We start from the raw sequence: 25,873 nt of genomic DNA, 5'->3' as shown, positions 1-25,873 counted from the left end.
TTATGCTGATTAAAGGTGCCATTGCCATTAGGGAATGCCGATTCCATGACAGGTTGTGCTTGGTTAGCAACAACATTTAGGGAGGTGGTACGTGTCAAAGTAATATCCACCTAAATACCAAGACCAGAGGTTTCCCAGCAGAACATTGACATAAGCATCAGCACCATGTGGACACAGGTCAGCATGGGCACCCTAAGCTGTCTGCTGCTATACAGCTCAACAAGATGTGATGCACTCTGTGTTCTGACACCTTTCTATCACAACCTGAATTACCTTTTTCAGCATATGAGCTACAGTAGCTCTTCTATTGGATCAGACTACATAAGCCAGCCTGCACTCCCCACATGCATCAATGAGCCTTGGCTGCCCATGACCCCATCGCCGGTTTGCCAGTTTTTCTTACTTGGACCACTTTTGGTAGGTCCTGACCACTGCTGACCTGGAACATCCCACAAGTGCTGCAGTTTTGGAGTTGCTCTGACCCAGTTGTCTAGGTATTGCAATTTGGCTCTTGTCAAAGTGGCGCAAATCCTTATGCTGCCCATTTTTATTTTTTGCTTTCAACACATCAACTTTAGGGACAACATGTTCACTTGCTGCCTAATATATCCTGCCTTTCAGGTGCCATTATAACAAGATAATCAGCTATTCACTTTACCTGTCAGTGCTCCTAATGTTATGGCTGATCTGTGTATACGTGTGGGTTTAGCCATTTTTTGGAAGTTTTTTTTCTGGCCTTGGTGTTTTGACAATGATTTTTGCTTGTGTAAAAGAATGAGTTCCACTCCTAAAAGATTATGGGAATGCTAGATGCAGAAAAACTTTTCAGGTCTTAAACCTGAATCGCTCCAATGGACTTTCAGAGGACCTAGTGACAGGAAAATTGCCATGCATTCCTTTTTCTTCAGATGACACCGACCTGTTATCACATTTTAGGGAAGCTCTGTAATTATGCCTGTGGCACACTACCTACAGTTGGAAACAACTTGAAAAAAAGTCTATATCACTAACTGTATAAGCATTATCAGTCCAGTGTTTGTGAAAAGTTTGTTCCAAATGATAGTCTACAGTATTTCTGAAACCCTAACATGCTGTCCAACAGAGAAAAGTGGTACGTAAACAAAAGTGTTAATATTTAGCCTCAGGAAACTTCAGATAGTATGAGGAGGAAGACATGCATATGAGGCATTGCAAAGAGTGTCTGCTATAGCTTCTTCAATCAGAATAATTAAGTATGTGCGCTCCTAGGTCGCAGGGTGTCTAGGCGCACCAAAGAGAAGGTAACTAAAAGGTGCCACATCCTAATTGGCAAAATGATGAAAGTAGGGGAAGAAGAGATTGGACTTTATAGGCACCAATATAAAATAGTATATTCTTTATTGAAAAATTTACAAAAGCACATAAATAACAAACCACAAAAAAGGGACATATAAAAAGAACAACATGTCATACACGTCAATAATTACAATAAGGCGGCAGAGCCTCCAAACAGTAGTGCAAATCACATAGCCTTATCAGGTATTGGTTATCATACAGTGTTCACAGGTGATACAAAGATGACCTGTGTTCATGAGGCGGCCCTGGAGAAGGGATAGCCATCTCCAAAGGGTCGTCCGTACATAGTAGATGCAGATGTTAGGTTGAATCCCAGCTGCTCTACATGTTTCGCTTAACCTATTAAGCTTCTTCTGGAGCATATATGGTAAAGGCAAACATCTGAGAAAAATATTACAGGTGAAAGAACTTTATGATGAATCAGGCCATAAAGGCTAGAAAGAGTAATAACGAGGGGGATCGGTGCGCTGTAGTTGGAGCAAGGAGCCTGGTAGGATTGCCAAACCTATCATAGGATATAGAACTTCAAATAGCATAGGTACAGAGCAAGGTAGTGGCTTATTATCATGGAAGTTGTGGTCCCATGAGGAGGTGATGTGTGGCGGCCGAATGGGGAAAAAAAAAGCCCCGGCCCACAGACCCAAAACACGGACCAGTGAGGTAAGTAACCTCACGTGCCTATAGACCAAGGTATATTCAGGCTGTGAATGCTGCCACTACAGCGACCGTGTGTGTATCCCCCCCGGATGGGGATACCGCCATTAGCCAAGGTAGTGGCTTATTATCATGGAAGTTGTGGTCCCATGAGGAGGTGATGTGTGGCGGCCGAATGGGGAAAAAAAAAGCCCCGGCCCACAGACCCAAAACACGGACCAGTGAGGTAAGTAACCTCACGTGCCTATAGACCAAGGTATATTCAGGCTGTGAATGCTGCCACTACAGAGACCGTGTGTGTATCCCCATCTGGGGAGCTACAGTTCATTGAGGGAACCATGAATACTAACATTTACTGTGACATACTGAAGCAGAGCATGATCCCTCCCTTCAGATACTGGGCTGCAGAGTAGTATTCTAACATGATAGAGACCCCAAACACACTTCCAGGACGACCACTGCCTTGCTAAAGAAGCTGAGGGTAAAGGTGATGGACTTGCCAAGCATGTCTCCAGACCTAAACCCTATTGAGCATCTGTAGGGCATCCTCAAATGGAAGGTGGAGAAGCGCAAGGTCTCTAACATCCACCAGCTCCGTGATTTTGTCATGGAGGAGTGGAAAAGGACTCCAGTGGCAACCTGTGAAGCCTTGGTGAACTCCATGCCCAAGAGGGTTAAGGCAGTGCTGGAAAATAATGGCGGCCACACAAAATATTGACACTTTGAGCCCAATTTGGACCTTTCAAATTAGGGGTGTACTCAGTTTTGTTTCCAGCGGTTTAGACATCAATGGCTGTGTGTTGAGTTATTTTGAGGGGACAGCAAATTTACAATATTATACAAGCTGTGCCCTCACTACTTTACATTGTAGAAAAGTGTCATTTCTTCAGTGTTGTCACATGAAAAGATATAATAAAATATTTACAAAAATGTGAGGGGTGTACTCACTTTTGTGAGATACTGTGTATGTATATGTGTGTGTGTGTATATATATATATATATATATATATATATATATATATATACATAAAAATTCATATTAAAAAAGATGCAAACCTAATGTATCAGACGTAACACAAAAATGTAAAGTATCACAGTTCTATCATTATGATGGCTTCCATATAATCCCCTGAGGTTGAGAGTCTGTTATAATTGTAGCAGTAACAAATAAACATATGTTTAGGAAATCTTTTTCCAAATGGCATTTAAACAAAGACACATTTACACTAGATGGGTAGTGAATAGGAGAGAGATAAACAGAATAATTACAAGTCAAATGAATAAGGCTACTTGAGAGGTCAATTGTGTAAATTCCAAGAGATAGGTGTATTGATTTAGATAACAGCAGATTACTGTACACATGTGAAGGAAGTGACTATAACTACTAATCCATTTGTTTGTAAATTTGAATGTGCTAGACTTTTGCAAGTGAATGAACTAAAGCTGTATTTTTGCATAGGTTTGTCTGAATTTCAATACACATAATGGAGATTGAAGTTCTGTAACAGTAGAATTGCATTGTGAGCCCATTGTTTCTGATAGTTGTGATGTTACAGAGTTACAGATTGCCTTGTCATCATTTGTTCTGGGTTACTATAGTGGTGTGGTATATCTGATCAGTGCTAGGTTCCAGCGTTTTTGTATTTCTTATACATCTATTTACAAAGCATTGAATGTGACTTTCACCAAACATTCTCTGGTGGAGAATCGGTCGCTGTCATTTGAACAAATGGACCTGGAGGGCCTTGGAGAAAAGTCATATTTACTGCTTTGTAAATAGATCATTGGGTGTCTCAGAAGTTTTGTTCACTAGGGCTGCGCATCTTCACTTACCTCACGATTCGATTCCGCGATGCATCACGATTACTATGAGGACCGTTTTCTAAAGGGGGATCTATGGGGACCCTGCTCTAAAGGGGGATCTATGGGGACCCTTCTCTAAAGGGGGATCTATGGGGACCCTTCTCTAAAGGGGGATCTATGGGGACCCTGCTCTAAAGGAGGATCTATGGGGAGCCTGGGCCTGCCCTAAAGGGGATCCAGGGGGAACTGAGCTCTAAAGGGGGATCTATGGGGACCCTGCTCTAAAGGGGGATCTATGGAATAGATCCCCTTTAGTGCAGGGTCGCCATAGATCCCCTTTAGAGCAGGCCAGCATCCCCAGAGATCCCCCCTTTAGTAGAGCAGGTCCCCCCATAGATCCCCCTTTAGAGCAGGCCACATCAGGTTAGAAGAGTTACCTGATGCTAGTTGTAGTACCGTAGGCCCTGGTAAGGAGGAATGCTGTGCTCTGTAGTCCCCCTAGTTGTAGTATAGCAGGCTCTGGTAAGGAGGAATGCTGGGCTCTGTAGTCCCCCTAGTTGTAGTATAGCAGGCTCTGGTAAGGAGGAATGCTGGGCTCTGTAGTCCCCCTAGTTGTAGTATAACAGGCCCTGGTAAGGAGGAATGCTGGGCTCTGTAGTCCCCCTAGTTGTAGTATAACAGGCTCTGGTAAGGGGGAATGCTGGGCTCTGTACAGAGCTACAGAGCCCAGCATTCCTCCTTACCAGGGCCTACTGTACTACAACTAGGGGGACTACAGAGCCCAGCATTCCTCCTTACCAGGGCATACTGTACTACAACTAGGGGCACTATAGAGCCCAGCATTCCTCCTTACCAGGGCCTGTTATACTACAACTAGGGGGACTACGGTACAGAGTCTGTAGTAGTCCCCCTAGTTGTAGTATAACAGGCCCTGGTAAGGAGGAATGCTGGGCTCTGTAGTGCCGCTAGTTGTATTATAGCAGGCCCTGGTAAGGAGGAATGCTGGGCCCTGTAGTGCCCCGACTTACCAGGAAGCAGAGCTGCAGAGATGTCCGTGGTAGAGCAGTCATATTATGGTGCGGTCCGCCGCCGCCATGCTTCTGGAGCCCGGAGCCGTGCGGAAGGAAGAACCCCTCCAGCTTGTTTAGCTGACCGGGGTCCTTTTAGCGGCGAGTCATCGGTTCCGCGGTGGTAGGGGGAGCCGAGCGGTGCAGATGGAGGCTGTAGATGGTGTCAGGGGGTCGTAGAAGAGGTCAGTGTCACCGATGGCCAGCAGAGCGGAGCTAAAAAGCCGCCATTCACTCCGCTGGAAGCCACGCCCCTTGGGCAGCAGCGTGTTAAGTGGGCATGCTGTGTGTATCCCGGGGCCAGAGAGAGCACCGATAGCTCTGATCTCCTCTACCGCGCCGCAAGGAGGAGCTCCGTGTTCCACAAGCCCAGCCAGCACCGCCACGTCACTTCTGTCCCCGCCCCCGGAACTGACGTCATTAGTAATTGATTTTTCAATCACCCCGAATCGATGCAGAATCGCGAAGGGCCGCATCGCGATGCATCGATTCATCGATTATATTCAGCAGGCCTATTGTTCACTGTAGGCGATCCTGTATATATCTCAAGGTACTCTCAGATGTAAGATGACAGTCACCCAATTTGGTAAGTTTTAGCTGCATCAACCAACAATCTTGTGTCTGTAAGTTACACGCAAACACTACCAACTGAGGCTTCTCAGGAAAGATAGCAGTTTTGCATGTTATAAAAACCCTTCCATATTTCAGGTAGTTTTTCTCTTGTTAAAGGGTAACTCCACTTTCGTGGGCAAAAAAATCAGCAAATAAAGAAAAAACAATATAGCGTATACAATTGCGACACAAATCATACTGTGATTTTAATGTATGTTATTAAAAATGACTTTCCTTTTCAATCTGCAGCTGTTGTAATTTTCTGAAAATGCAATGCAATATGGCTACCTGGAGCTGTTCTGTACACAGAATGTGTACTGACCACACACCAAAAACATAATTTCCTGCTTGTGTGATTGGCTCACAAATTTTCCCAGAAGTCTGCCTAGGATACAAGTCAGATTTCTGGCATCCCCTGCAACAAAAATGGCATTTTTGGTGAGATACTCCCAATAGGAACACGTCTAAAGGGATGCAGGCCCAGCAGATTTCCTCATTGGAGTCCTGCAGGTGTCACAGCTAATAGATAATTATGAAACCACTCCCATTTAACCCACTTAGCACAGAGGCACAGAGGAACAAACACAGATTTCTTCAGAATAACAAAAGGTAGGAATCAGCAACAAAGTGTGTTAAAATCCTTGTAATGTACAGAGATCACCCAGAGGGGAATGTTTTTTTTTCTCAACAAAAGTGGATGCTTTAAGCTAATGCTAGGTGCCGATGGCATGCCTTCTCCACCTTGTTCCACAGGCAGCTAAACATGATTGGCCGTTGAGGATTATTCTTATTTGAACCCCTGCCAGAAGGTTAAAATCCAGTTTCCGCTCCTGTTTATGGTCATCTTTAGACAAGTTTTTGCTTGAATCATTAAAAGATCTCATGAAGTTGACCCAAATGGGAAAATACAGGTTCATAAATGTCAGCCACAATATGTTTTAATGCAATTCAATGAAATGTATTGATGTGAACATGGCCAATTGCTAAATACACCAAAATGCCTCTGGAACACAAAAAAAGTCCAGAAAAACAGAAAATTGTCTATCAAATACAAAAACCGTAATTTTCATTATCTGATGGACTCTATGGCAGCATACGTTTTGGGTTTAGCTCTGATTCCTTACCCTATAGGACCCTATTCCCATAAATCTTTGCTCCCTTTCAGCATTGGTGTTCTGTAACTAGCCTACTCAGGAACTGGGAGGGGACTCCTGCTGCCATGGAGTCCATCAGGAAAGGAAAATTATGATAAGAATTTGATAGACAACTTTCCGTTTTACAGACAAACTCCATGGCAGCATACGTTTGGGACATACCTCGCCGAACACACCGGGGCAGGCGGATGCTGAACAGAAAAAAATGTAATTGACACTATACTTGTAAATGTACTATACTTGAACACCAAATTTAACAGAAGATAAGGCAGGCGGCTCAACCCAGTAATGGATCAAGAAGGATTTGATAGAAGACCAGGAGGCTGCCCTGCAGATCACTTCTGGGGCAATGTGCCTTTAGACTCCCCAAGATGTAGAGACGCTTCGGGTCGAGTGCGCTGTCACTGCTTCCAGAGGTGCCAAGCCCTTCGCTTTATAAGCCCACTGAATGGACTGTATGATCCATGCAGCAATCGACCTTGACGAAGCATGCATCCTCTTGTTCATCCCAAAAAAGAGAATAAATACTCAGACTGTCAAAAGGGAGCCGTGGCTACTAGATACTGCTTCAGGGTATTACCCACATCGAGCGGATGGACTGCAGAATTTTCATTTGATCTGAAGGTGGGGAGAGAGAACAATCTCCTGGTCATGAAAAACTGAGGTAACCTTGGGGTTTGAGCCCAGGATAGGAATTAGGACCACTCTTTCCGGGATGAAGGTTAGAAAAGGCTCCTTCGAGCCCAGACCCTGTATCTCGGAAACCCTTTTTACCGATGTGATTGTCACCAGGAGCACTGTTTTGAGAGAAAGTTCTTTTATCTAGAGAGGCTTGTCAGAATCCGAGCCGAGTAACAAGAAGAAATTGAGGACCAGCTGAAGATCCTATTTAGTGAATCTCAGTTTCCTTTGGGGCCTGAGTCTCACTGCCCCCTTGAAGAACTTTTGGACCAGAGTATGCCTGGCCCAAGACACTCCCGTGAAAGCTGAAATAGCCGAAACCTGCACCCGGAGCGAGCTAACCGACAAAGACATATCCAGGCCCGACTGCAGGAAACCCAGGAGATCTTGGACCGTAGGAGCTGCCCACGAGCCGACTCTGGAGGACAAATGGTTTGAGAACTTGGACCATATCTTCTCCTAGACTCTATCAGTTCTCCCCCTTCTGGCATTCAAGAGTGTAGGGATGACCTCTTCTGGGAAACCTAGAGCCTCCAGCCTCCCCCTCTCAAGAACCAGACCTTGAGGTGCAGACGAGCCAGACACGGGTGTAGGGTAGAGACCTGGGACAGCAGATCCGGTCTGGGAGGCAGAGGAATCAGATCTCGGTAACTGAGAAGTGTCAGCAGGGAAAATCAGGGCTTGTTGGTCCAGTATGGAATTATCGCCGCTCTTTCCACCGCTTCTGTCCTGAGCCTCCTTAGGAACTGAAGAATACCTGGAATTGGTCCCTGAGAGCGTCTACCCCGAAGGCCTGGGTAACTGGAGGAATATTTTGCTATTTTTTTTTTTGCTTGGGGACGCAAAGAGGTCGACTTCCGGGGGGGGGGGGACCCTAGGGACTGAACCCACTCAAAGACTTCCTTGTGGAGAGCCCACTCATTGTTGTTGAGCCAGACTCGAGAGAGAAAGTCCGCCTGCACGTTCTGGACTTCTGGAACAACCCTGCCGACAAGTTGGCCAAGTTCTTCTGTGCCCAGGACATAATTGGCTTCACTTCCCGAAGTAAGGACAGGCTGCGAGTTTCCCCCTGCCTTTTCACATAGGCCACCGCCGTTGGGTTGTCCAATCTGAGAATCACTGAAGACCCCCGCGTCAGATGACTGAAGGCTTGTAGCACTTGCAGTGCTGCCCAAACCTATCCTGCAGGAAAAGAAGCCCCACCTGCTTTGCGCCATTTCCGACAGACAGTGAGCACCCCCCTATATGGCTGGCATCCGACGCCTTTTTTTAAAACCGTGCTCCCGTGGAGTCACCGCTGATGCCGCACTGCGAATGGGCGATCGCCACCACATGGCCAGGACCACGTATGCGTGACCAAGCCTCAATCTCGGCGAGCGCCCACACATGCACAGACCAGCCGCGAGGCGGCGGCTTGGAATACAAGGCGAACCAGCTGCCGAGGCCGGAAGACACTGCTACCAGGGAGGAAAGAAACAGCAAGACGCTGCCAGAAAAATAAGGTACAATATACTTGCATGCACATTGTGATCTTCAGGGGCAGGCAAAAGGAACACACCAGACTTCAGGCAACACAGGGTCACCCGCAACAGCTGGGCTATTTGGCCAAATGCCATTCACTGACCAGGCATAGGCTCCTCTTTGTTTGCCCTCTCCATACCCTGCTAATAGCAAGGGCTTAGCAGAGTAGAGCGACCCATCATCCCTCGTTTGCCACATGCCAGACCAAAAACTTTGAACTCAGAGGGTAGGAATTAAGGCACCCTCCAGGTGCTTCAGAGGAGGACAAAAAAAAAATAGATGCTGAAAGGGAGCAAAGATTTTTGGGTGTAGAGTCCTATAGGGTAGGAGAGGTGGCAGGGCTAAACCCCAAACGTATGCTGCCATGGAGTCTGTCAGGAAAGTATGTTTTCATCTGCTGTGTGTTTGCATTTTTAACACTTTAATCCCTGAGGAAATGTGAGAGTTCAAGTATCTGACAGGCTTTGGTAACCTACAGAATACTGGGGAATATTTTCTTCTGGTAGACATTGTCTGTGTATTTCCATCAAAAATGTATGCGTACATGATCAGTATTCTTTTAAGATTACAAATGAAAAAAGTCCCTTAAAAAGCTTACCTCTTGTGCTACATTTTTGCCCAGCTTGTAATGCTAATGTTTGTGAGTGTTTAAACTGAAAAGAAGATTACTGGGAAGTAGGGCACACTTCATAACCACTTTTTATACAAGCATCTAGAATATGTTCAGTTCACTGAACTTTAGGTAATTTGTCACAACAGTTATTAGAGTTATTATTTTTAACAGTTGGATTGTTCTTTTTTCAGCACTCACCTCTAAAAACGAGAATTGTTGTAGCAGTTAAGGATAATTTTTATTGTAAAGTGCTGCAACAACTGTTGGTACTATTTAAACTCTGCATAATACGAGCAGCATTCAAGTTAAACCGGGACTTTTATTTTACAGGTATAAAAAGGGAAGCTAGGGTGGCGGTACTGCACACAGTTGTAAGTGGCAAGTGTGACCTATTACTAATTGGTGGTGCACAAGTTGGGAGCCAGTCCAGAGACCGGTAATCAAGTTGGCAGACAACAGTTTTAGTGCATGCATGGAACAGCGTGTAGTGATGAAGTTTCTGGTGAATGAAGGCATAAAACCCACAGATATCTACAGAAGACTTCAAGCACAGTGTGGTGATGAGATGTTCAACTGCAGTAAGACATTTAAATGGTGTAAACCAAGGATCCTCAAACTATGGCCCTCCAGCTGTTGTGGAACTACACATTCCATGAGGCATTGTAAAACTCTGACATTTACAGACATGACTAGGCATGATGGGAATTGTAGTTCCTGAACAACTGGAGGGCCATAGTTTGAAGACCCCTGGTGTAAACGTTTTAGAGATGGCCGTCCGTCCGTCCGTCAGCGACGATTCTGGCCATGGTGGTTCCTAGCCCATAGCAGTCACTACAGTGATAGCAACGATAGTTCACAAGAATAACACCTTCTGCCACAATGATTTCCAGCTTCCCCATGATCTATCTGGTATGAGATATGCATAATTACTTATTTGTGCCAAGCTGGACTAATGTAAGTATGCAATACATGTCATTCCTGAAGTTCAGCTTTAAACAAGTAAGAATGTGAGATTTGGGGGACGTTTACCAGTGGGATTAATTTGAATACCCTTAGGCTTCATTAGATTTGAGGATGGAAGGCTGGAAGAAATGTACCATTGTGCCGCATTTTTTAGGGCATGGAACGCACGATCCTGGATAATCAACGCATAACCTGTCGTGATATTGCACAAGAGACTAATCTTTCTGTGGGAATGGTGAACACAATCATTCATGTACATTTGCATTTTTGAAAAGTTAGCGCACACTGGGTGCCAAGACCGCTTTCCACTTTCGACCAGCACAGAAGAGTTGAAGTCTACAATGCGTTGAAGGAGCTTTTTGCCAGGGAAGGCCAGCATTTTCTGGATCACATCATTACATGTGATGAAACCTGCCTGAGACCTTACTCTGAGTGATTTCCACCTGTTCAGACACCTAAAAGAGTTCCTCAGAGGTCAGCATTTCAGCACTGATGATGAAGTAAAGCAAGCAGTCCCAGGATGGTTCAGGCGTACTGACAAATCTTTCTATGCCGAAGCTTTCCAGGTATTAGTTAAATGCTGGGATAAGTGTACAGTATAAATGTAGCAGGGGAGTATGATGAAAAATAAATGCAGTTTCCACATCTTGAAATGTGTTCTTTTATTATATAAACTCAAAAATACTGGTTTGACTTGAACGCCTCTTGTAATAATAAAATACCAACATAATATACCTTTTGTGATCAGTTGTGCTTTGCCCAACACTTGTCCAAAGTGGATGTAGGAAGATGTGAACAAGTAACATAAGTAATAAGATATCTTCCACCAGTGATGCACCTTGTTTTTTGTGAAAGGATAAAAGCTCTAATGCAAAATTCTCATCATGCCCTGGTGTACTACACAGCTAGGCAGTCCCTCCAGCTTTTGATGAACTAAAATTACTGACTTATGTTTTTAGCAAATTGCTGTCAAGGTATGATGGAACTTGTTGCCCAACAAGAGTACACAAAGCCGGAGTTTCACTCTGCTGTTCTTCGCAGCTGTCACATCCTCCTCCAACCCCACCATTGGCCACTGCGAGTGCGCTTACACAGAACTGCACCCTGCCAGCCTGATATGCACCAGTACAAACTGAGCCAATATGAGTTGCCATTGTTTCATAAAATAAATGTTACATTTTTTATTGCATGAGATCCTTGGGCATCTCTCTGCTTTTTTTCACCACCTCTTCCAATTTATTTATTTATTTATTTTTTTATGCACTGAAAAAATTACAAGGCATTCTATAAATGGCGGAAAGGCTCAGTGAGCAACCCTTGATGTTCAGTGTGCAGTGGGTCAGCTGCTCCCGTAGAATCATAGAAACCTTGAAGATTGTTGCGATCACTGTAGTAACACCTTTCTTCCACAGTGATTTCCAGCATCCCCACGATCCATCTGGTTAGAGATATGCATAATTACTTATTTGTGCCAAGCTGGACTAATCTAAGTATGCAATACATGTCATTCCTGGAGTTCTGCTTTAAACAAGAAAGAATGTGAGATCTGGGGACCTGTTTACCAGTGGGATTCATTTTGAATATCCTTTGGCTTCATTAGATTTGCGGATGGGAGGCTGGAAAAAATGTGCCATATTTTTTTTCCGCCTGCCAACCGCCCCCTCAAGCTGCAATGGACACTGAACAGGGGTGTTTACATGCCACGGCCGCAGTGCTTCACAGCTGCAGCAAAGTTCACCTGGTTTGTAGAGATTGGTAGGTGACAGGCCGGCTGAATGCTATATATTCAAGTAAATAGAAAAGCACCGCATATGCCCCACAACCATGTGTGTTTGTCAGCAAAAATGGGGTTAAAACAGGCGGTGAGGAGGTGTTGCATTGAATAGCCTCTGGAGCATGATCCAAAAGGGCTTCAAGGGGGGGGGGTTAAGTCAGTCATAGACGGGGCATTTTTCTTTCCTGCTATCATGGGTTGCAGGGAAGAAAATAGCCTGATTCCCCATCAACACAGTCTGTTTTGATGGGGGGCACCCCTCCCCCGGAGCCATTCTCCTGGGTGGGGGGGCACCCCTGCCCTGAGGACACAGTGGTTACTGCTAGTGGCTATAATACCTGCTAGCAATAATCGCATGTAAAATCCGACAGGCTGGTTCTACCTAAGTTAATCGAGTTGATTCAGCCTGCCCATACATGGTTCGAATGATTTGAAATGTATATGGCCGGTTTTAGACACATGTCTAAAGTGGGGTACACACTAGTAGAAAATCTGCCGAAAATTCCCGTCCGAGGTAAAATCGTACAATTTTCGGCTAGTGTACACAACTTTCAGCAGCCGATGCTGACATTTTCAACGAAAAAACACGGAGGGACAAACACCAAAATTTTTATCGTCTGTCCCCAGACGACCAATTTTTGTTTAATGTGTATGCAGTACGTCTGTGAAAAATCGCATACGAAAGACTGCGCATGATCTGAAGTTGCTGACGACCCGGAAGTCTAGGAACAAATGTCCCAAAAAAAAAAATCGGACGAGAAATTTTGTGTACATTTATGCCCTGTCAACTAAAAACGGTTATGAACGCTGAGCAAGAGAGAGAAAAATCGGAGGATATTTTGTCCGATTTCCGTCAAGTGTGTACGAGCTTTAAATCTACCCTAAAAGGTCAAAATTAACATCAGACATTCACTCCTTGTATCCTGCCTTGAAGGTGTGAAGTCAAATGCAGAAAGTATTGTTTAGATGAGTTGCTTCCATTGTCCAGCACATAATGAATACTGGGAGGGGGTTTTTGATAAAGGAACAGTTGTCAGCATTCACATACCATGTAAAATGTATGTTGCACATATGTGCTTAAAAGGAATCTTAGTTCTGAGACCCCTGTTTCTTTTCAGGTAACAGAAAAAGGAAAATCTCAATGGTTTATAATATTATGTATTTATATATTATATGAACACTTTTTAGTTTGCTCATATGTGTAACCTAAAAGCATTACTGATGAATTCTCTGCATGTTTAACATGTCAGCAATTGCCCGTTGCAGTAATTGCATCAGTTTACGGTCAGTAGAGTTGAAAAATGCTTTAACTTAAGTTACATACAATATGAAACATGCACATTTATATACATAGAAAGATAATAGAATTACCATAGTTGTTGAGGGATTGGCATGTAAGCATACATAATATGACTGATACACACACGGTATAAAGCTGTGTGCTGCTGCATCCAGGTTAAAAGTGTTTTGCTTCTCCCTAAAGGCCCGTACACACGTACCGATCGTCGGCATACAAACGTCGGCGGACGAAAGATCTGCCGATTGTACGCGTGTTAGTATGGTGCCTCCGACAGCTGTCTGCGCACAATCCGCGGACAAAAGTCTTTCTTGCAAACATGAAAATTTTTGTCTGCGGACACCAGAACGGACGATTGTTCACCTGTCAGTACAGAATTCGGCCGACAGACCGCAGATTTGCAAGACTGGGCATGCTCAGAAAATAAAAAACACAGGGAAAGTTAACCATTACATGACATCACTTCTGCAGTCAGCTGAAGTCTGCAGACAAAATTCTTGTGCTGTCCTTGTGCTGTCTTTGCACTTTTCAACAGACACCGACATCCCGGGGAGAAAAGACGAACAATTGTATGACGATGATCTGCGTGTGTGTACGGGGCTTTACACTAGTGTGCTCATCTTTGTTTATGTTTCTATCAAATTGTATTACCACTCATAAATAGTTGCATTAAAGTATGATTGTTGTTTCCTTTTTGTAACAAACGTTATAGTAGGTGTGAAGACAGCACTTTCACTAAATGTCTAAAACACAGCATTGAAGAATGATACTGCCAATAAATAGTATGAACATATCAATCAATATGAGTATATAAGCACTTTCTGTACATGACCGATTTCGAATAGAATGCATTTTTGATTGGTGAGGTAATTGATGAAATGCTTATTTTTCTGTTGTAATTTGAAGATCACACATAAAAATGGCTACACACATAGCTGTGTCTGATTTGCAATAATGTTATCTCTTGTAGCTGAAAGCTTTTTAGACTGCCTGCATTGTTTGTGTTGTTGATGGTACCCTTAGCCTCTGAGGTTGCCACCCACACAGTCTCTTCTTGTACCTAACATTGAGCTGCTAGATAGGTGAGGGCATCTGTCTGCACTGTGTGTGTGAGTAGCAGGAGGAGGGGATAGGATATTAGAAGGAGTAGGAGGGACAATAAGCTTGCAGCCTCCGCCTTTCTATTACATCTGGGTACTGTTGGTTTTCGGACGGGAGGAGAGCTGAAGGGGGGCAGTCATTTATGCAGAGAGGGAGAGGGAGAAAGAGAGATCTGCTTTTTTCACTCCCACTCCACATTCATATACTAAGAGAGACTAAGAGGAAGATACAGGGAAGTAAAAAGACCGTGTGAGGATTGTGAATTGTCAGCACTCTAACCCTGGCATAGTGTATCCCAAAACAAGACCCAGGACTGAAGAGGAGGATCTGCAGAAAGAGGACATCCAGATTAACACTTGGCAGCAGGAGACACTAGAGTCAAAGTGCAGGGTAATCCCTAAGTGAGATCACAAGCAGAGGGTTATACAAGTGCCTTATTCAGCAACTGGGAACTTTCTTAGTAAATGCTTGTCTCATTTTGGATTTAAACAGTTCTGGCGTGTATCTTCACCTGTCTGAGCTTGGAGCCCCCGCTTTGAGGAGCAGGGGACTATCTTTTAGGGGACAGCAGGGCATATCATGGCTTTTAAGTTGCTGTTTGCCTGGTCTGTGTTCTTCCTCCTGACTGCGCTGCTGGGAATCCCTATACCTACATGCTGGGCTCGCACATACACCAACCACTGGGCTGTGAGGATATCAGGGGATGCCCAAGAAGCCGACAGGATAGCTAGCAAATACGGATACATCAACATGGGACCGGTAAATGACTCCCCAACCAGGGGTTAGAGTGCTTTATTTTCATGTGTAATGCTCTGCTTCGCTATTCAGGGTCATAGTCCATTTTGTAGCATGTTTTTTGTAACTTTTCACCTTTCCACTAAATACCTTTCTGTCTTTGTGATGTCCACATGCAGCACACAACACACATACTTAGAAAATCAGATTCATTATGCTTAGCTGTATGTATTAAATAATGTGGAGAGTTTTCTTAGTGGGTATCCTGATACATTAATTACATGTATTTATGTGTATGTAGTGCCAAGACTTAATCAGAGTTTGTACTATGAACTTAAGCATAGATGTCACACAAGTTAGCTGCAAAATCCACAGGTTATAGATAAGCCGATGAGTTTCTATTGAGAAATGAATCGTTTACCAGAGAGAGCAGCTATAAACATGACCCAGGAACAATTATCTTTGCTTGTTCATAATGTTGCAGTTTGTACTTGTAGCTGATGTTGCACAAGAGTCCCAGCATTCCTGTAAATTGTTCTGGGACTTGTAGTTCCAGCACAGTTGGGGAGCACCAAGCTGGCATAGTAATACACTAATGTCCACACAAGCTACTTTTGTGTCCCTGAAGGAAAAGGTAATTGTGATTAAGAGGACTTCTTGTCACCTATCCTGGAACAGCATACAGTAGATCATGTATTATACAGTACATATTGTCAAGAAGCCAGTTGTTACCAGGAGAAATGGGCTCCCTCTCGGGTTATAATAGATCATATCCCTGATAAATGTTTAGCTGTTGGTGATTGTATACCAGCATTGCCTCAGATACACCTCTCTGTGTGCTTGTATTTTCATTTAACAGTGTATTAAATTTATTAACTTAAGGGTTACATTATTCTATGATGTTAAAAAGTCTGGTTGAGCAACTCTTTGATGTCTCTTCCAAGTATTTTGGGTAACAAAACCTGTCACAAGAGGAATTTTCATTATTTTATATCAATGATTTACCCTCATCCCACATATGTGATCAACTATGTATCATCGGGTCCTTGTTTAAAACACCAGATCTATTTTGATCAATCTTAAATACCAGATCTATTTAAATGCAGTCTTCTTGTTTAGGCATTTCAGTTAAGAATGCATTCATACAATATATTGATGAGTGACCACACATTCTGCCTCCAGAGGTGCATTCTTTGACTGAATGGCTCTAATGTGACAGTAAACCTTGTGGACTTGGATCGGAGCAGCAGACATAGAAAGCTGGTATAATGGATTTGAGCCTCTGTCTTGTGATAAGCTGCAGGTGGTGACACTACCCCGATGCTCCCAGGCATCCTCCTCCTCCTCCTCTAAAACTTGTGGCGGGGTTCCATGTTTTATGAATGCAACACAGGCAACAGCCAGCCCTTACACACTTCACACTGAACTAATTAGGGATTATTCATTGTAAACACTTGAAAGCCAGACTCATTCACACTTGGTGATCTATAAACTGCTCAGAAATATGTGCTGTAAAAAAGCATCCAGTAAATAAGAGAATCCCTTAGTGAACCCAGACCTCATCTGCAAATTTACTTAGCCTCAGTACATGCAGTGAGAGAATTCAGTGTGGACTTTGATACCTCTGTGATAAATGCAAATCCTAACAGCCTGTTGTACCACCGAAGGGGGGAAGGGTGAGAGTGTAGTACACAGTGTTCAGGAAAACAAATAGTTAATATGCACGACACCTTAAACTCTTCCACGAAAATACAAAACTGTATAGCCAACCAAAATCACTATACCATTTAGTTCCTGCTTCCATCAGTGAGTAATCAGCAGTGGAAAATCAGTGATTTGGCAGCTTATTTTGAATTTCTAACAGTATTGCAGAAAACTGCATATCGGCTGCAGGTCTGACACTGCTCTGTACTTGAACAGTGCAAATAAATATTCAGCATAGCTTTGCCAGCAAGGATTGTACATTACTGCATCCACTGAAAGACAATTTATTACCAAGGTAATTGCTGTGTGTTTAGATACTTTTTCATGGGGATTGCTACCAAACATTATATATACACACAGGGGTAGATTCACTAGAACTGGTGCACACAGGATTTGGTCCAACTCTGCATAGTAACCAATCAGTTTCTAACTTTCGCTTGTTCAATTTAACTTTAAGAACCAGAATTCGGATAGGGTGGTTACCCTGGAATTTGCCAACATCCCTGTATACGAGTTAAAGCAGAATTTAACTTTAAGAGCCCATTCACATTAGCGCCACTTGTCAGCCTGACGAGTCGCGCTCGGTCGCGGTCCATTGATTAGCACAGGACCCGTTCTAATAGGAGTGACACAAGTCGCTCCGACTTAAAAAAAGGGTCCTGTACTACTTTGGGGCGACCTGGAGGCGACTTGCATAGACTTCCATTATGTGAAGTCTCTGCAAGTTGCGCCAAAGTCGCGGTGCACAGCGGTGCACGCGACTTAACAGGTCGCCCCCCAAAGTCGTGTCGCGCTAGTCTGAATGGGCTGTAACAGCAAACCTAGAATCTGATTGGTTACTAAGCAGAGCTGCACCAGATTCTGCATGCACCAGCTTTAGTAAATCTCCCCCATAGCAGATACTGTATATACATACATATACATTGTTCATATAAAGAGAGATTGAGGGAAAGAAGGTAGATCCAGTGAATACTCCACATAGATTTATTATTGCAGTTCATACTTGTTGTGTTTCTGTTATTTTGAGTATCAGTTGCCATTTATGTTTTATCAAGTGAATTACAATGGAATGCCATTTACTTTTCTAAAAAAAGGAAATAACTTTTTCCAGCAGGGGATTAAAAGTAATCATTTTCGGATCCTGAGTATTTTTTACTATACTTACCCAAATGTAAAAAAGACTCTAGGAACTACCTTTGATATACTCAGTGGTGATATGCGGTAAAGCCAGACTTTTCGGTATCTTGCTAAGGTCCATCACATAGAAACCATCTTCATTTACATATGTTTGTGCTGAGTTGCATCTAAATGCTTCCAATACATTTGGAAAGCTTTATGAAGTCCACCTACAGGACATTGTGTCTGTGTCATCCCTGCTGCTCTGTTGACACATGTGTATAAAAGTTGATTGTGTTTATAAGGAAATCTTTCTTTTTGTCTGAGATTCTGGGACATAACTGAAAACTCACTTACAAATCTCAGTGAAATATGTTTTTAATAATCAATACAAACCCCAGAGCACCTTTTGTTCCACTAATGATGTAAGTGTTCTATGAAGCAAGAACTTCCCTCCAGCATTCCAGTCATGTTGCATCCCTCATTATAACCTCAATCAGCCTGTGTGTCTCTGCTCTGTGTGCCATATTGTTATAAGACTCAGCCACAAGATCCTGTGCAGTCTGGGAGGCCCATGTTCACTAATGGATAAAAACTTTAGCATATCCAAATTCCAGCTCATATTCCAGGAACAACCAACTACCAGAATGCGTTCCTGAACTACAGCTGTACATGCTAAATAGCATGCAGTTGGGCTGTTGCAGCTGTTGTTGTAGTTGTTTTTGTGTTTAAATAAATAATTAGTGCAATCAAATGCCTTGTGATTAAAGCAGTCACTATGATCAATGTTCAGCTTTTAGCGTTGTCATCTTTTGACCCTAAAAATGTGAATGTGAAACACACATTGGTGATTTACTAGTAATAATCCTAGGGTCCTTTCACACGGCCGTTCAGTCTGGATCCAGCTGTCATTTTTTTTAGACTAAACCACAATGTGTGCCTTCGGAGTGAGGAGAAGTAAACAAATGTATGTACGCTTTCACCCCGCTTGCATCTTCTAAGTCACTTTATGTCCGCAGAAAAAACTGAGGTTTGCATCCTTTTCCAATTTTGTGGACATAAACGGATGTAAATTGATCTGAACTGAAGACAGATTGGTCAACACAAACTGGTAAAGACTAATGTGACCTGAATCAGTATTCATCATTTTTTTTCTTAGCAAAAAATGTGACTGAACTGATGACACCCATGTGAAAGGACCCAAATACAAACAAAGTGAGCCACCTCAGGCAGGTTTTGTAGGTCCGATATGTGTAGGTTAGTTTTACTTACATCAATTGTATTGTCTGAAATAGAAATAAAATATCATATACACACATATACTAAAAGTAAAAAAATATGGGTAATAGAAGCATTACTGTGCTTGTTGTAGAAGCACTCATCAATCCCGTTGCCTAGGAAAGCAATACTAAACAGGAGCAGTGAAACAGATTACAAGACAAATTTACTATTCCAGTTTCATTCATAAATTCCTTGCTCTGCTGCTTTAAAGTAGTGCTGTGATAGATAAAACCTGTCCCTGACCTTTTCTTAATTTCTCATCTGTTTAGAATGAAAGTTTGTCTCATTTCCAGTATTAATTTTGTCACAGACCTGTCCAAATGTGTCTCAGTTGGCTGCCCAGGATTGCAGGGGCCACAAGTATACAAAAAAAACTGCCACACACAGAGAGAACCAGAGGTTTCATTTAATTATGTTGCCTATTTGCTTGATAAATCTCACTCTAAGGCTCCATGCACACTGGGCTTAAACATAAGTTCCCTTGGCAGAAAAAAAAAACACTCATATATAACTCACTTAGCGTTTTTATTTTGCCAGAAAGCTGAAATCAAAAATGCAAACCAGAAGGGTTTTTTTCTGCTTCTGAACACTGAACTTAAAATATACTTGTAATTGTCCTAATGTGCATGGACACATAGGATGACATTGAGCTGCTTCTACAGGCAGAACACAATTTTTAAGTCAGTGCTTTTGGACCCTAAGTGTTATGTCTCATTTTGGATATACTAGTCAGATGATTTCCTGGTGCCAAAAAAGATTTTCTATAATTGTTACATAGCCTTTGAGTTATTGAATCACAAAGGGTAAACTAGTAAAATGTCTATACAAAAGCAATTAGTCAGTCACATTAGGTCTGAGGTGGCCATAGATGAGGAGATCTGGTAGGTGACTTTGAATAATCATAAAGCCCCAATACCCAACACAGCTGCTAGCCCCAATTCCCTGAGATGTGCTTGAGAAATGTTTAGCATTCCCTCTCCCTATGGAAAAGAGAGTGACTTAAAAATGGTTGTAAAGGTTGTCAATCACAGCCAGTGAGCCAATGAGAAGAGGGCGGGGCCAAGATGCAGCTCAATGGATTTTATGGACGCTCAGGTGCCCCCATAGAAAGCGGCTTGTTGTTGGGGGCACTGGTGAAGGAGGAAGAGCGCTGGTGGAGGACCCGAGAAGAAGAGGATCGGTAAGTATGACATGTTTGTTTTTTTTTTTAAAAAGCTGAACCTTTTATACCACTTTAAGCTGACACTGATCATTCTGTGAAACTAAAGTAGGATATACAGATAGAAAACATTCAACATTTTTTTAGTTGGGTTGTTTCTATGTTATTATCCACCTTATGTGCACCTCCTATATGCAGGAAATAGATGAACCTTTTATGAAAATAATTTTTCTTGAGTTGAAAAAGAAAGGCATTGGAATCTTTAAATTAAACATAATGCAAAATCTAGCAATCAAAAGTGCAAGTTTCATAATAGAAGGCCCTGATACTTTTCTATTCCAATTGCTAGGCCTTAACGCTGTCACATGGTGGAGGAGGTGACATAACTGCACCCTTCTTTGCACATTTGCAAGCAAACACTTGGTATTTTGCTGGCAGTAAAGACGTGAGGATTGCTGTGAAACTGCATAGAGTGTTGGGTTTGAAACAAAACGTATCACTTTGCACTTAATGGGAAAAAAAACAGGATCTCTTTAGTGATGGAGGATGTGGCCTACCGCATTTTGTTTTTGCTTCAACTGCACTATTATCACTTATGACTGTGCTATGTTATTATTGTGGCCCAAATTTCTTCCCATTGACTAGCTGCGCAAAGGCACCCCTGTCCATGCTGTTCATTTTTTTTTCTGCCCACAGGTGGAGGCCTGTTCAGGTCTACTGATTAATGGAGGTCCATATAAGTTCACATAATCCATTAAATGCAAGGACTGCTAGGGCAGATAGTTCAGTAATAGTCCGATGCAGTGACTTTAAAAGCAGTAGATGTCTGCCTATTTGCAATACACTCCCACATAGTGGATACTTTTTCAGTGTATAACATTTTGAAGGACTGCGCTGCATCACATGACCTAAGCTTTGGGAAGGTCATTACACCACTAAGCTGCACGCACGTTACAACCTCACAGTCTTCTGTTATTGCCCGATGTGTACAAGCTGTTCTTTTTGAAGGTAGCCTGGAGTTTTTGTTTAACTATAGAGTATATCATAATTAAGGGATCGCACCAGTATGTGTATATTGGCATGTCTGCAGTGGTATGTTTGATAACTAAATCTTATCTATTTAATGTATTCAACTAGTTCTCATTTATTTTCCATCATATATTGCCATGTTATCTATGCTTGGTAAGAATGCTCTAGTTGAATAATGTTGTTAGTATTTATTTATTTATTTTTAACAAACTTGCAGTGAATTTTCGAATTGCAAGCAATGTTGGATTGATTAATCAATTCATCATCTCAAGAAAATCTTGGCAACTAGCTTTGAAGTGAACCTGACATGGGCTGCTGAGGGCCTGATTATTGTTGGGACGCATAATGGACAATTTTCATGGACTTATGTTTAGTGGGCTCTGATGCTCCCCCTCACCCCGTACAAATTGCACACTTACCTGACCAGACTCATCTAAAATCCTGTTTGTATGACCTGCTTGTGCTGTACGTCTCTCCTAGAAAATCTTCACTGTTAGATCCTACCTATGCATATGCTTCATGATCTCCAGTCATCTAATTGAAAGTCTGTCCTCTGGAGCAGTGGTCCTCAACTTTGGTCCTCACTCCTCAGGGCCCACTAACAGGCCAGATTTTAAGTATTACCTTGGGGAGATGCAGACTAGAGTACTGCAATTACTGAGCAGCAAATTATATCACCTGGGATGTATTTCAGTTATCTTGCAAACCTGGCCTGTTAGTGGACCCTGAGGACCAAGGTTGAGGACCATTGCTCTGGAGGACTGCATAAGAGTACAAATTTTCCATTGAAATGACTGGAGCTCACAGTGTACATTCAAGGAAGGAGCAAGACCCAGCAGTGACATTTTTCTTGCAGAGGCTTTGCAGTGCTAATCAAGCTGCACAGCGAAGATCTTAGCAAAGCAGAGACCTGTAAATGTGAGACTTGTCAGAGGAATAAGGGAAGACATCAGAGCCCACTAAGTGTAAGTAGACTTGTACTTTAACCACTTTACCACCGGAGGATTTTTCTGTCTTCCGTCCAGACCACTTTTTGTGCTTCGGCATTGTGCGACTTTAACTGACAATTGTGCGGTCATGCAATGTGGTACCCAAACGAAATTTACGTCATTTTTTTCCCACAAACAGAGCTTTCTTTTGGTGGTATTTGATCACCTCTGCGCTTTTTATTTTTTGCGATATTAATAAAAAAAGAGCGAAAATTTTGCAAAAAAATGACATTTTCAACTTTGTCTTTTAAAAAATATCCAATATACTCAATTTATGTCATTTTTTTTGGCCAAAATATATTTAGCTACATGTCTTTGACAAAAAAAAATTCAATGAGCGTATTTTTATTGGTTTGCGCAAAAGTTATAGCGTCTACAAACTATGGTGTAAATACTGAAATTTTACGCAGCTTTAATTTCTGAATGCCTATCTCAATTCATGAAGTGCTAAAATGGCAGGGCAGTACAAGACCCCCCCAAATTACCACTTTTTGGAAAGTAGACATCCTAAGGAATGTTCTGAGAGGCATGTTGAGCTCATTGAATATTTAATTTTTTTGTCACAGGTGTTTGAAAAATGAATAAAAAAATTATTTTTTTTTTTTAACACAAAGTTGTCACTAAAAGATACATTTCTCACACATGCCATGGGTATATGTGTAATTACACCCCAAAATATATTCTGCTGCTTCTCCTGAGTACAGGGATACCACATATGTGACACTTTTTGGGAGCCTAGCTGTGTACGGGACCCCGAAAATCAATCTCCATCTTTAGGTTTTCTAATGGCGTAAATTTTTGATTTTACTCCTCACTACCCAACACTGTGACAGGGAAGTGAAGGGGTTAAACTGGGGGAGATCAAGGGGTTAAACCTTTATAGAGGATAGATGGCGGGTGGCCTAAACCTATTCGGGCCTAGTGCAAGCGCAAATTAGGGTCACCAGTGACACTAAATACAGTGATCAGTAGTTATCTGATATACTGTATATATTAGTGCACTGTTTTATATGGAGTGAAGGGGTTAACTGGGGAAGATCAAGTGGTTAAAAGTTTATTAGGGAATAGGTGGCGGGTGCCCTAACCCTATATGGGCTTAGCGCAAGCGCAAATTAGGGTCACTAGTGACACTAAATACAGTGATCAGTATTTACCTATATACTGTATTTAGTGCACAGAGTAATAGGTAGTGAAGGGGTTAACTGGGGCTGATCAAGGGGTAAAAACTTTATTAGGGGATAGGTGGCGGGTACCCTAACCCTATTTGGGCCTAACGCAGGCGCAAACTACGCTCACAAGTGACACTTATACAGTGATCAGTAAAATATCTGTATACCACTGTATATAGTGTTCACTGTGAGGGGTTTGGGGGTGATCAGGGGGTGATCAGAGGTGATGAAGGGGTTAAATGTGCCTATGTGAGGTGTGTCAGTGTAGTGTTGGTGGAAACTCACGTTTTTGGTGTGTCTCTGTCTCTCTCCTGGAACCGAAAGGACTTCAGGAGGGACAGTGACATCACTTCCCCTGTCTGTGTTTACATTACACAGACAGGGGACAGATTGCCATTGGTGGGGACCGATCTACAGACACTGACCAAAAATCATTGGTCAGTATCTGGTGATTGATCGGTTCCCTACCGAATGCCATCGGTATCGGGACCCGCGGCGCGCGGGAGCGCGCTCTGGAGCCGCGATCGCGCATGACGTTAATACTACGTGGCTGAGCGGTATCGTGCCGCACTGCCGCAGTAGTATTACCGCGCGCGGTCCTAAAGTGGTTAAAGTATATCTATGGTCAAAAATGAAAATCATGTATTCATTTCCTTGTTGTATTTCAAATATGTCTAGCCTACTAGTATTAACCACTTAAGGACCCGAAGGTTTTACCCCCTTAAAGACCAGGCCATTTTTTGCGATACGGCACTGTGTTACTTTAACTAAAAATTTCATGGACATGCAAAGCTGTACCCAAATAAAATTGATGTCCTTTTTTTTTACCACAAATAGAGCTTTCTTTTGGTGGTATATGATCACCTGCGGTTTTATTTTTTGCGCTCTAAATAAACAAAGAGCAACAATTCTGAATAAGAAAAAGACAATATTTTTTACTTTCTGCTATAAAACATTCCCAATATAAAAAATCCCAATAAGTGTATATTGATTGGTTTGTGCAAAGGTTATCGCGTCTATAAACTAGGGGAAAGATTTATGTAATTTTTATTTTTATATTTTTTTAATAGCAATGGCGGCAGTGATTTTTAGCGGGACTGCGATATTGCGGCGGACAGATTGGACACCTAACTGACATTGTTGACACTTTTGGGGGACCAGTGACATTACTACAGAAATCAGTGCTAAAAATATACACTGTTACTGTACTAATGACACTGGCAGGAAAGGGGTTAACACCAGGGGCGGTCAATGAGTCAAATGTGTGCCTAGGGGGTGCTTTCTAACTGTGTTGGGGATGGGCTCAGTGGATAAACACAGAGACTTGTGTTCCTAAATAGGAGGTATACAGGATCCCTGTGTTCCTCACTGACAGAACAGTGGTCTGCCGTGTTTACATCGGCAAACCGCTGTTCTGTCTCTATGGGGAGCGATCACAAGTGCCCGGCGGCCATGATGACCTGTTGATTGGCTCCCCCTCTAGCCAATCGGCACACCTACACTAACTGCTACACGAAGTGACGTACATGTACTTTATTTCGTATAACACAGCGGACCTGCCGCAGTAAATTTACGGCGGCTTGTCGGCAAGTGGTTAATCTGAACAAACTTGAAGTTGTTAACTTGCTTTGTGAATTTCCCTACACATTTACATCCTCAAATTCTGTGACATGTATTCACTAGGCTCTGTAAATAGGCACTGCTGTGTCACACATTTCACAGAGCCTACCTTCTGTATAGCTGTGCATTGCTTAAAAGTATACTTTTTAAAATGGCTGCTTGATCATCTCCTGTAGTATGTTGCATCCGCAATCTCTGGTTATTTCCTGTTGTCTGTCCGCAGTCTCTGGTTATCTCCTGTAGTCTGTCCGCAGTCTATGGTTATCTCCTGTAGTCAGCCTACAGTCTCTGGTTATCTCCTGTAGTCCATCCACAGTCTCTGGTTATCTCCTGTAGTCCATCCCCAGTCTCTGGTTATCTCCTGTAGTCACTCTGCAGTCTCTGGTTATCTCCTGTAGTCCATCCGCAGTCTCTGGTTATCTCCTGTAATCCATCCTAAGTCTCTAGTTATCTCCTGTGTTCCATCCGCAGTCTCTGGTTATCTCCTGTAGTCACT

General features: G+C 42.7%; 1 protein-coding gene across 4 annotated transcripts in view; it reads left to right on the top strand.

Annotated features, from left to right (window-relative positions):
- Positions 1-14,685: 14,685 nt before the first annotated feature.
- The window catches only part of PCSK5 (proprotein convertase subtilisin/kexin type 5), a 684,033-nt gene continuing 672,845 nt past the window's right edge, over positions 14,686-25,873 (top strand). For 3 of the 4 annotated variants that reach the window (XM_082244075.1, XM_082244078.1, XM_082244077.1), the window contains exon 1: positions 14,686-15,334. In XM_082244075.1, the coding sequence (XP_082100201.1) occupies positions 15,155-15,334 (180 nt within the window). In that variant the 5' untranslated portion in view covers positions 14,686-15,154. The remainder of the gene's footprint in view (positions 15,335-25,873) is intronic. The other variant, XM_082244076.1, reaches the window with a different exon arrangement.

Source organism: Pelophylax lessonae (genome assembly GCF_965119305.1).
Source record: "Pelophylax lessonae genome assembly, chromosome: 1".
Lineage (NCBI taxonomy): Eukaryota > Metazoa > Chordata > Amphibia > Anura > Ranidae > Pelophylax > Pelophylax lessonae.
The sequence above is the reverse complement of the archived record's forward strand: the minus strand, read 5'-3'. Positions and strand labels throughout refer to the sequence as shown.